The 13516-nt window shown below is 34.5% G+C and overlaps 1 protein-coding gene across 4 annotated transcripts in view; it reads right to left on the reverse strand.

The window, feature by feature from the left end:
- Positions 1-947: 947 nt before the first annotated feature.
- The window catches only part of slc20a2 (solute carrier family 20 member 2), a 44757-nt gene continuing 32188 nt past the window's right edge, over positions 948-13516 (reverse strand). For 3 of the 4 annotated variants that reach the window (XM_051901813.1, XM_051901815.1, XM_051901816.1), the window contains exons 10-11: positions 12634-12718; positions 948-5394 (exon numbers count right to left, since the gene is read on the reverse strand). In XM_051901813.1, coding sequence (XP_051757773.1) covers positions 5230-5394; positions 12634-12718 — 250 coding nt within the window. In that variant the 3' untranslated portion in view covers positions 948-5229. Of the gene's footprint in view, positions 5395-10107; positions 10193-12633; positions 12719-13516 lie in introns of all 4 variants that reach the window. The other variant, XM_051901814.1, reaches the window with a different exon arrangement.

Genomic DNA, 13516 nt, shown 5'->3' on the forward strand with positions numbered 1-13516 from the left:
ATTATCCTTAAGTGTGTAATTCCTATGCCACTAGTGACACCAACTATCTTTTTATTTTTATTTTTTCAAATAGCTTTCCTGAACATCCCCCATCTCATTGGTAGGCCAAACAGATAACCCCGCGCCAAATTCCTGCTATTGGTTTCCATGTCAGGATGCTTAAAGGAATAGTTCTTTCAAATAAAAATTTCCTGATAATTCACTAACCCCCATGTCATCCAAGATGTCCATGTCCTTCTTTCTTCAGTCGAAAAGAAATTAAGGTTTTTAATGAAAACATTCCAGGATTATTCTCCTTATAGTGGACTTCAATGGTCTCCAAACGGTTGAAGGTCAAAAATTACAGTTTCAGTGCAGCTTCAAAGGGCTTTAAACGATACCAGACGAGGAATAAGGGTCTTATCTAGCGAAACATTTTCTAAAAAAAAAAAAAAAAAAAAATCAAAATGTATATGCTTTATAGGTACAAATGATCGCATCACAAGTGCTTCCACTAGAACGCGATTCCGTATTCTTCAAAAAGCTTACGTTGAATGTCCCACGCCTTCCCTATTCAACTTACGGAAAAAATGGAACTGGTGCCACGTTCGTTCCGTAAATTGAATAAGGAAGGCGTAGGACATTCAGCGTAAGCTTTTTGAAAGCCCTTTGAAGCTGCACTGAAACTGTAATTTTTGACCTTCAACCGTTTGGAGACCACTGAAGTCCACTATAAGGAGAATAATCCTGGAATGTTTTCATTAAAAACCTTAATTTCTTTTCGACTGAAGAAAGAAGGACATGGACATCTTGGATGACATGGAGGTTAGTGAATTATCAGGAAATTTTTATTTGAAAGTGGACTAATCCTTTAAATGTCTTAAATATATCCACATTAAGCTAGGGTTGTGATAAATCACTTCAACTTTAAAACATCAATCAACAAATTAAAACAGGAGATCGGAAGATTGTTATTCTTCTTTGTAATTTTAATTCCCATAATTTAATTAGTTAAAATGCAGACAACTTTCACAAAAAAGTTCCAAAAAAGAAAGAAAACAGTAATACAGTATATATGCAGATAAGGGGGGTTTGTTAAATTAAATTTGAAGCCCTGTCTTCAGATGGTACCAGACAGTTAACAGCATAGCATTCACATCATCATGGAAATTGAGATGACTCAGCAGGCAATCAGCAGGCCAGCAGAGGATTGGGCTACATTCTATTTTCAAGTGCAGATAAGAACATGGAAACTTAAATGATATTAGTACACTCCGGGAGAATGTCTCTATAGGCTGCCAAGAACAGTTATGAAACCTTTTGTCATCACACCGGTTGTGGATATGGATGATTTTGTTTGCACAAATCTTACATAGTGATCTCTTTGGATTTTCCAATTATAAAATGTCTCATCAAAAAAGCACAAAATGGCACTGAAGTTTTTGATCTAGCATAGTAGTGGTTAACATGCCATTCTTTGAATATGTAACTCAAAACTATCCTTGTGGCCAAGCTACTGCAGCCCAATGTTCGGTTACACAAATACCTAAACGCAGACACAATTCCGAAATTCAACGCAACTGAAGTGCGCATCACATTCTCAGTGTTGCCGCAAGGGGTGCTATAGTATGGAGCCCCTAAAGCAGGGGTGGGGAGCGTTGATCCTGGAGGGCCATTGTCCTGCAGAGTTTAGCTCCAACCCTAATTAAACACACCTGAAGCTAATCAAGGTCTTCAGGATTACTAAAGTTACAGGCAGGTGAGTGTTTTTTTTTTCAGGGTTGGAGCTAAACTCTGCAGGACAATGGCCCTCCAGGATCAACGTTCCCCACCCCTGCCCTAAAAGGACATAGTGATGGAAAAATTATGTCAATGCTTCTGCGTTTTCTCACAAATGTTATGCATTCGCCCGATAGATTTTGCATAACTCAAGTTTTTGCAAGCGAACGCAAAGTTTCCTGGGGAAACGCAAAAAACATTGAAATATATTTTTCCCATCACCATATCGCTTTAGTGGCTTCATACTATAGTGGGATTTAGCGTAAATGGCTTTCAGATAAACTACTTTCTTGACAGAGCAACATTCTGAAGAGAATATAATTGAGAAATTTAGTTAAAATCAATGTTTATAGCAGCTTACTTGAGTAATGACACATTTCGTTTAATGTTAGATACATTTAAAAGTAACTAAATCGCCCCCTTGAGTGCGGAGGGTTGTTAAAAACTGGTCAAACGCAGAGCGTCTGCGTTCGTGTACTTGTGTAAAATATGTTTCTGGCCTTTTTTTATACTGCGCATGTGAATGATTTCGCTGGTGTGCCGCTATAAAACAAACCAAGTTATAGCAGAAAGGCTGATTATATCGCCAGTTTGATGCAGGTTAGTAAAACATTTTACTGGATTTTGCTGTGCCCCTGTCTGACTCTCAACGTTGGTATTGCCACTGCTGGTGAAGGGCTGATTGACCACAGTCTGGCAGCTCAATATTGCATTTCAGGGAAACAAAATTACAAAGTTATTCAACCTTACTTCTCAAAACATAATCATGAAAAACTGTTGAATTTTAACAACTTCCAAACACACTCTCTCACGCAAGAGAGAGAGAGACGTCCCTGGGCAAGAAGAAAACAATGGATATATGGAACCAATCCACATTACTAACCCCTGTCGGAACTTTTCTGACTCTTTTGCAATAAAATCATCTTTAAGAAAATGTTCAGTGGTATTCAGCACTGAATTTTCTTATAATAGTTACTGGTACTTCAACATAATCGCTGCTCGGGAGCCCAGTTTACTCTCATGTAAGAAGTCGCCACCCAGGTAAAACTTATATATGTAGAAAAATATAGTTTAATGAAATTTATATATCTATTCATTTCTTTTTTTTATTATTATTATTTTTTTAATCATATCCACCATGTAAAGTTGTGTACTACATGTAGCAGTGTGAGTAACACAGGATCATGATGGTTCACACTGCTAAAACACAAAATGACATGAAACACCTTTGCACTATGCCTGGTTATTTCATATTTAATTTGTGATTAATAGTTAGTTGATTGGCATTTTTAGGCAACTGCAATGAGTTATTCTACAATATGATTACAATGTAAACACCACAGTACTTAAGTTACTGTATCCAACAAACAGTAAAGCACAACATTACAAGGCAAATGGCCATATAAGCATAGATTTGTTCTTGATGAAAAATAAAAACAAAAGTAATACACACACACACACACACACACACACACACACAAAAAGAAACAGCAACACTTTGCATTGGTTCAAAGCCACACGTTTGTACAGTTTCCAAATCTGGTGACTATCCCGAGGCAGATTACAATGGTGTCTGACAAACATCTAAGCTCAGTTCACCTGATATAGCATGGTCATTTTTGGACGGAAGTCATGAGACTTTTTGGTTTCTTGTGGTGTCAGGGCCACAAATAGGTCGTTACATATTGACCTTTCATTATATGACACATTTGTGTCTCTGAATCACATATTGTCCTGATGTTAAACAATTTCCAGTTCTGATAAACCTCAATGTAATATCAGTACTGACGGCTTTATCAGTGAGGCTGAATCAAGTAGCTGGATGCTGATATGAGATTCACTGATAGCCAGACTCAGCATCTAATACTGCCTCTCAAAACACCATCTATGTGAAGTGGGTAAATCTATGTTTGTGTGTTTGTGCTGGTTTTATGGGTCACCCAAGTGCCCGTCGGGGGATTTTGGCTGTTTCGGCACATACAGGTATTTTATATTGGCATCATCCATTGGGCTCGAAGAACATTATATACTATGGCTAGACTGCACTACTAGCATCCTTTATATACTTTCCGTAATACAAAGACAAACTGATCTCTTTTGTCTGGACATAATTTCGATTGTAATTACAAATACTGTCAAAGAGACTGGCAATGAAACTTGACCATCAGAATCTTTGGCTATTCTTTCTAATGGGTTTAAATCACCTATTGATATGTTTGGATTAAAAAAAGCTGAATTATTGAAAGTTTAAATTTAATACTTTAGATATGCTCCTTTTTTACATCTTCAAATAATGGTGAATTCCTAATTTTTTATTGACATGGGAATCTTTTAGGTTAGTCGATTGGAGAAAAAGTTGTAAATCGTTTATTTGAAGTTATTTTTGATATAGCCTGACAGGATTATGAATGTAGCGTCTTGTCATAAGAAAATTAAATGTTTAATATTTGATCATTTTCATATGCTTGGAAGCGCATACGTTTCATACAACTACCAAACCTGGTCTAAAGTCTCCTTAAATGTAACAATATAAGACCTCGAAATAAGACATAACTAAAATCTAAAATCTAAAGCTGAATATATACACAGTAGAAATTATAGTAGCATACATAGTTCAAAACATGATTTTGTCTTCACACCTTTGTTTTTGTTTTTTTTGTTTTTAAAAAAAGGTCTGAATGCTAACATATCTAAAAATAAATACAACAATAAAAGAACAGGGAATTCTTGCACATTATCCACTAGAAAAATGATTCATCTTATAATATTTCATGTATTATGAGATAGCACAGTTTTGTCACTTGTCTTTTATGTGGCATAGAGGGTTGACTGAGGTATGATTTTAGCAATGCAGCTAATGTAGGTTTCGAACAGCAGGATGCTTCTCAGTGTCATTTACGCAGAAGTTTGATGTTTCAGCGAATGGCAATAAAGGTGCGGTTATAACGCACCACACATGGCATATTTTTAAAACATTACATTTAGAGGCCCAGGAGTAGTTAATAACTATATTTTGTGCCAATATACAGTGAATTGCGCCATAAAAGTCCCATTCTTCATATACTGATATTTTATGTGAGATCGGCAATTGTAACGGTTACGAATGCACTGAGTATGTGCACATCTGTCCAGTTCTGTCTACTCCTTTGAACATATAGGACCACAGATGTACGAGAACTATTTTTTTGGAACTTTGAAAATGTACCATTTCATATCTCTGAGTCAAAGATCTTGCGGTTTATGGTAACATTTCAACAAAACAATAGAAAAATGAAACGGAAATAAATACTCTTGACAAGATTAAGGATATTTAAGTCAAAGGATTCTGGATGCTTTTCCAGGCAGCATTTGAAGACTCTCCCCACCCTCTGGCTGTCCCCTTATATCATGATATTTATTTTTTTTCTGTCTCTGTTTTATTTTTTCATCATTACCCTTCTATACCTCCCTCTCTCTTCCCCATTTTCCATCTCAGACGTAAGGCATTATGCCGTAGACGAACAGGGCCATGACAGCAGCGCTGAAGAGGCCTGCTACAGGGACGGTGACAAACCAGGCCAGGAAGATATTCCGGAAGAGACGCCAGTCCACAGCCTTCTTAGAGCGGATCCAGCCTACCGCCACCACTGAGCCCACCTGCACCCACAGCAAAGACAAAATCAGCAGTAGCACAATACACAAATATGAAATGAAAACAATAAAACATGGATTTCATCTTTCAGATGGGGAACTAGGGATACAATCTTCATGGAATGTATTTTGTTATTCCTATAAAGGCTTTTTAAAGACCCCATGAAATCACAAGCATAGTTTTATGTCCTGTTTCTATCTTCTGTTGAAAAAGGATGCTAGATTGAGGCATATTAAAGTGCTCACCCAATTTTTTTTTTTTTTTATTTTTTTTTTTTTATGGTCAAAAGCCCTGGGGGCAACATAGCTTAGAAATTTAGATACATCTTGTTCTTAACAGACTGAAATATATCAAGATATAATATATTACTATCTTTACTATAATAAAATTATGTTTAAATCAGAGATGCTTTTAAAAGCCTTAAAAGGCATACAGTAGTTCACCCAAAACAGAAAATTCGGTCATCATTTACTCACTCTCATGTCATTCCAAAATGGTAAGACTTTCATTCATCTTTGGAACACAAATGCAGATATTTTTAATATTCTCTCATCATGATTGTCTCTCCAACCACACATCAAAAAGTATAGGAATACATCATAAAAGTAATCCATTTGAATCAAGCGGTTTAATCCAAGTCTTCTGGAGGTACATTTAGGGTTTTATTCATATATAAATTTGGTTTGTTCAATTATATTTCAATTGGGTTTTATATATAAAAGCTTTAAAAAGCTTATTAAAAAGTTCAAGCATACAAGGTTGAGCTTTTACAGCAATAAAATCCTAAATTAAATCTGATGGCAGAATTTTTATTTTTTGGCTGAACTATTGTTTTGAAGCTCTCATTCTTGCAAGTCACCAAAGAAAAAGAGATCACAAAATGTCAAAATCTCATAACAGTCTTTAGTAAACAACCGAATGTTCAAAAAGCCTATAAAAATCATTACTATATTGACCATGTTGCTTAATTTAAATATATAGGGAATATTTGATATACTGCACATGTACACATTATAGAGAGCATTTTAGCAAACAAAAATGTGTGCTCTAACTAGCATATACTGTACATAGCTTCAAAACTAAGAGACATAAGCTAAAAGCCACAAAACTCAGATTTTGATTTCATAGGGTCATGTGCTTAATATGCGTCTCCTGAATGCACTGAAATAACAAAATACATGGATTTGATTAATTGTGCAAAGTCCTGGGGGGCAGTGGTTAGTTAGAGGACACAAAGTACCACAAGGTTTGAAATAAAGCTTTCTTTTTCTTTAGAAAATCTGGGTCATTCCTCACTGAATTACAATTAAGACCTAGTGCCCAGTGCTTTTAACAAAGCCATTATCCTGCGCTGCATTAGTCATGTTCTCCTTTTGCTTGAAAGGTAAAGTCATGTCATGTCCTGTCCTGCCTTCCACAGGGCAGCGGGAGGAGTAACATTTCCATACATGCTGTGTGACTCAGGGGTTCCGGTGACAGGTGTTGTGCTAGATACAAGAGCGATCTGGCTGTTCTTATACGGTCAGTGTAACCGAAGCCTCCGTCACAGGGGGCTAAATCTGGAGCAAAAGTCAACCCAAAGTCAACAACGGAGAATAAAAGACTTCAGGCCTTTAATTCTCCCATGAATTTCTTCAAGATTTAAACCCCAAAGTTCATGTAAGATGCTTGACCTGTGGGCCATGCAACTAATCCGTGAATTCAAGACAAGCATTGTGACCTTTCTGTGAATTTGGTGGTATCATTTGTTTAGCAAACAAGCAACTCTATTTATTGAGGCTCTAATCAATATACACCTGATGAAGATGAGACTCCTCCACAGCTGCCATGTGTTTGTTCCAGTTTCAAAATTATGCAATATAGGTGGTTTTACTGGACAAATCTGAACATGAACGGCCTTGCCAATTCATATTTTGGATGCTATGATGCAAAAAGCCCATAATGGGTAACAGGGTTGAAAAAAACAGCCTAAATTAAGCTGTCAGTCAAAAGTGGTGTTGTTATTGTTAACTTAAAACTAAAAATATTAAAAATCGATTTCATTATTGAAATAAATAAAATATAAATATTAGATTAAAAACTTCTAAAAGTAAAAATATATAAATATAAATGACTACTGACTAAAAAATGAAAACTGAAAATATAAAAATAAAAGCTAATTCAAAATATTAATAAATAGTACAATAGTTTATAAATAATAGTAAAACAATACTGGTCAAAGTAGGGGCTAGTAAGTTCGGGACCAAATGTTGTTTATATATTTCTGCATTTAAATTGCTGCATATAGTCATTGGATATAACTGTTTGATATAGGGTTGAGTATAGTTTTTAGCAATTCCGATTCTGCTTATTGATTCCTAGTTTCAATTCCAGTATGGTAAAAACATTTAGTATCATACATATTTATTCTGTGTCTTTTGGCGAAACATTTTGCTGCAGCTGATTTGATTTCCATGAACAAAAATCAGCAGCCTAAAGAACACTAATATTTTCCTATGGTTTTAACAAATATATACCACAGAAAAAACAATTGAACTAACTATTCAAACATTTAATAGACAATAAAATAAAAACAAATAAACAACTGAACAAAGTTCATCTACAGAAATTGTAATCAAATGTAAAACAACACTGCATAGTTTTCTTTTTATAAATAAAATATAGATTAATCCTTATTTAAGTAACAAAAGTTATTCAGTCAATATAAGTGAGTGATCTTCTTTTTCTTTTGTTTGATTACCGTTAATGACAGACTGCAGCAGGTTTATTAGGCTGCTGTCACTTTAAGACCTCATGTAGGATTCAATATACTGTTACACATGCGTTTTCTTTCTCAACTGTTTACGTTCTCTTAAGGAAAAAAAAAACAACTGTGTTTACGAGGATATTTTGACATAATTCTGTGTGTAATTGTGCGTTCAAGTGCAAGAAATGTGGCTCTCTGTGCGAGTGCCGAATTGAGTTCTCTTTCGCGTCTTCTTGCACTTGAAAATGGTTTACCATTGAATCACATTAAAATGCGCACACAGGAATCGATAAGCAAAATCAACGTTAATTTTATTACAAGTATCTGATTCCAGAATTGGATTTCGATTCCCAACCCTAGTTGGATACAGTCAAACTTTTTTTTAATTATGTTATACTTCTTAAATCGCACAAAAATTAACATCCTTAAACCAAACTATTAACTCTTTCCCCACCATTGTTGGAATTTTCCATCATTTATGACAACGCTTCTCCATCATTGATGGAAATTTCCGGCAATCCATGTTTTCACTGTTATACAGTAGGGAGCGCTATTACACATCATCTCAAAGAGTACGGAAGGTAACACTTTAGTATGGGGAACAATTCTCACTTTTAACTAGTTGCTTATTAGCTTGCATATTGGCTGTTTATTAGTACTTATAAAGCACATATTAATGCCTTATTCTGCATGACCATATTCTACATCACTAAATCCTACCCCATACCTTAACTTAACAACTAGTTGCTACAACAACTTTGCTTTACCTTACTAACTATTATTAAGCAGTAAATTAAGAGTTTATTGAGGCAAAAGTCATAATTACTAGTGAATATGTGTTCCCCATACCAAAGTATGATCAAAACAAAGGCGAAAAAGCAGAAACAAGTAATAAAACACGTAAAATAACCCAATCATCAAACAACAAACAGCCTAAAAACTGCCAAACGCTGTCGAATGAACTGTCGACCCAGGACATGGTATAGGTCTGTTCAAGCCTCAGGGGTGCTGATGAACTCGATCTACTCCATCTGTGTTTTTATCATCGCTATGAATCCGATCCGGATGTAGTGTTTTACAAAAATGCGATTTTCTCAGCTTTTTGTTCAAAATGTTGCTTTTTTTTTTTTAATGAAACTTAGCCACATACAAGTGTTGATGAAAAAAAAAATGCATGTTTAAAAGCAAAGGCTCTGTACTTTCTTTTGATATATTGCATGTTCAGATATTCATACAACAAAATATTCTGGGGCTCATGAAAATTTCGTGAAAATGATCAAAAATGCTGGCGGGGAAAGAGTTACTGTTAAATTGACAGCCCTAATCCAAACTATTAACATCTATTAATGTTAAACTGACAGCCCTAATCCAAATGAGCCTCAATCCAGGTTTTAAAGCACTAGAAAGATTTTACAAGATGCTTATAAATCTGAATAGAGGTCATGGAGTAGAATGAATCCAAATATGCTTAAAGCCTCTGAATGAATCCCAAAGCATCCCAAAACCCACAAAAAGCACACGCAAGAATAGAGAATACAAAGAGATCAGCTCATTTCCACTCCAAGGATTTGTAGCAACAATAAGTAAATAAGCTTTTGTATTGATTTTTGACTATAGGTGAGGTTGCTGGACTCATTTCTGTCATGGTAATGAGGAGAAATGAACTACTTTTAAATGGCATCACTGCAAGTGACATGGTGTGGTTAACACATTTAGCATCTCAACTACAATGTGAACTACACAGTACCTTTAAAAAAAAAAAAAAAAAAAAAACAGACTTCGATTAATGCCTTTCTTTAAAACAACTTAGTAGATGAAAAAAAAAAAGAATGAATCAAAAAAGTGAATCAAAGCTGCAATCATGGAGTGACATGTTTGCAGAGGTGAGCACTGATTGGCTGTTCGGTGATTATGCTAGTGAAGCTATGGGGTGGAGTTTAGCACTACCAAAGCTTCACTACTATACCAATACCTTGCAGTGGGTGGAGCTTATAGGAACGCCCACATTTGAGGCAACAAGCACTGTTAGAGCGCTCATTACTTCAATGCAAAATCCACTGTGAAAAGACGACAAATGACAAGACAAAGACAGATAAAACATAAGAGACACACACAGCATGGAGCAAGACACCAGTGGCACGAGCATACGTGGACAAATACACAGCAACATGCCATGAGAGAGATGAGGAGGGGACAAAGAGATGATGTGGTGAAGCATCACTTAAACACAAATCTGTGAAAAGAAGACTGAGGTTATTTCATTCTGTATGCACCAAGGCCACGTCCGAGAGAAGAGGAGGGAGAACTCGTCTTCATTTCTAAAGGGTTTGAGAGAGCCGTCTTAGCTTTGATGAGAGAGTTCATTGTCCCAGGATTGACATCAGTGTGAAGTAAAGTTGATTTATAATCATCAGAAACAGCGACCAAGCCAATGACATCAGTAACTGGATGACTCCCATCAGAGAACCTAGGATGCCTGCCAGAGTAATCGTGATTAAAAATAAATACCTCAAATGACATGAAAAAGAGGTGCTTAACTTTCAGAACTTTCATCCTCTTCAGAAGGTCAAGTAACATATTATATGAGATGCTTTATTTTATATTTGTTACATACGTTTTGGAGAATTTTTTCAACCCGTTACTAAAAATGTTGGAAATGTTGTCTAAATTATGGGTAACACTTCATAATAACGTTCAGTTATAAGTCATTTATAACTTATTAGTTAATGATGAACTAATCATTTACAAAACATGACTATACATTCATAAATGATTAATAAGTGACGTTAACATTTTACTAATGGTTTGTTCATTTTTTCATGATTAACAATTGTTTATTGAGATAATGGATACAAAATTTTGACAAATACTTCAATGATTTATAAGTGATAAATGTATCAACTAATAACTTAAACCATCTACTAATGATCTGTTTGATTTCACTATGTACAAATAATTTGAGATAACTTAAAACATAATTTTTTTTAAGATAACTTACAACACATTTGTAAATCGTTAACATACCACTTATTAATCATTTATGAACGTAGTCATGTTTTGTAAATGATTTGTTCATCATTAACTAATAATTTATAAATGACTTATAACTGAATTAATAAAACATTCATAAAATGTTAGTATATCACTTATTAATCATTTATGAATGTGTAGTCATGTTTTGTAAATGATTAGTTCATCATTACCAAGTTATAAGTGACATCTGAATTAATGATACATTCATAAAATGCTAACATATCACTTATTAGTCATTTATGAATGTATAGTCATGTTTTGTAAATGATTAGATCATTAACTAATAAGTTATAAGTGACTTATAACTGAACATTATTATTAAGTGTTACCAAATTATGTCTAATAATGCAGTCATAAACCTGAATTATCCTTATTTTCTAACAATAAAAAACAAATGTAATAATTTAAGCTAATTTAGACTGATAAGTATTTAACAACACTTCAGAAAATGATTAAATATTTGTTGGTAGATATTGACAGTTATTTTAATATTATTTATATACTATCATATTATTTTGAATTGGCTTTTATATTTATTTTATTTTTTATTATTTAATTTTAGTTTTAGTCATTTTATTATAAGCTTTTGTTTTTTATTAGTTCAAAAAAAAAAAAAAAAAATTATATATATATATATATATATATATATATATATATATATATATATAATACATTTATTAGTTTAAAAATAAATCTTTAAAATATTTAGCTTTAATTTTTATTGTTTAAGCTTTAGTATTTTTAGTATTTCAGCTTAAACTTTTATTTCAGTTAATTGCCGAGGCAACATTTCTAATTTTAAGTCATTATTTCAGTAAACAAAAATGATTTTTAATAGTTTTAGTTAAATAACGCTGGTTATTTATCAGCTTATATTTCCCATAAATTAAAAAAAAGCACTGAACCAAATTCTTCTTACAACCTAACTGTGCTTACAGTACCTTAACTTTAGTAACAGGGTTCAATGGTTGAGCTGGACAAATGCAGTCAACAATAATAATTCAGAAAATTTAAATGAGATTATTTACTTATCTAAACATTATGCTTGTGGTAAATAAGGCTAAGCATTTTTCTATAATGAATTATAATTATAAAACTGTATCATTGTATGATTTTAACTGATTACAGTGAGGACAGGATAAAATAAGATGTTAGACATCTGATTGATTTTGAAACTCCTACTTCTCATACTATGTTCATTTTATGTTTTATCTAATAGTTCTTTTTGTAAGTACATGTGATTTGTGCATTTATTGTTGCAGGACAGCGCCCTATTTGTGGACAGGGTGTCAAGTGTGTCAAGTGTTACTGTGCATCATTATTTGTGATTCACAACAGCATCATATGCTGAAAGCTGATTTTGGCAGCTCTTGTTCCCTGTAAAAACAGACAGCTCCCTCCTCTCTCCAGGTGGTGTGGACACAATAACCTGAGGGGACCAGCTGAGGTCTGACCCAATCTTTACCTTGCAGTGTGTCGTACTGATTGGAAGTCCGATATTGGACGCCAAAACAACAGTGAGCGCTGAGGCCAGCTCAATAGTGAATCCACTGCGGGGGGAGGGCAACAGAACACAACTTTATACAGTTACACCTGCAGTTAAACCAGTAATGACAATGCATGCCACGGAGAGAGGCTGGTACACACGTACTGCATGCAGGTCTGGAGGAGCGGAAACATTTTAACAGGCATGCAAGAAGTCCACGAGGAGTTGAAGGTGGTGCAGTAACAAGAAAACAGGGTTGACAGGTTTTCTTTCAGTTTTTGCCTATAAAATGTGTCAGTATATATGTGTGTGCACGCATGCAGGTGGAAACAGCGGCAGCCTTGTGGTGATTACGGTTGTGCTGAAATTGTGCTGATAAACTCTCCTGTGGCCTCTTAAAACACACACAGACAGCAGGAACATGTGGGTAAGATATGCAGTGCGCACAAACAAGCAGACAAACCATCCACAAAATCATGCAAACCTATCTAATCAGCAAGTTTTGAAATAAGGCATACTTGCATTATCCCCAAGTTAAAGTGCTCCTATTATGCTCTTTCGGAAATTACCTATCATGTAGTGTGTAATATATAGCTATGTTTGAGTGTAAAAAGTTTACAAAGTTTCAAAGATCAAAGTACAAATAAATGGAGTTATTAGCTGGGTTTTCATGCAAACGTGAAGTGAATCTTTTTAAAGTTCGCAAAAAAAACAACAACAACAAACAAATGTGATTTAGGTGCGTTTCCATCAAGCTGTTCGAGCGGATGACAGTGGTATTGGTAACCTAGTAACAAACAGTAAATAAAACAACATCAGCAGAAACAGCTGATTAGTCACGTGGATTTACTGTTCGCTAAGT

This window comes from Ctenopharyngodon idella, chromosome 8 (assembly GCF_019924925.1).
Source record: "Ctenopharyngodon idella isolate HZGC_01 chromosome 8, HZGC01, whole genome shotgun sequence".
NCBI lineage: Eukaryota > Metazoa > Chordata > Actinopteri > Cypriniformes > Xenocyprididae > Ctenopharyngodon > Ctenopharyngodon idella.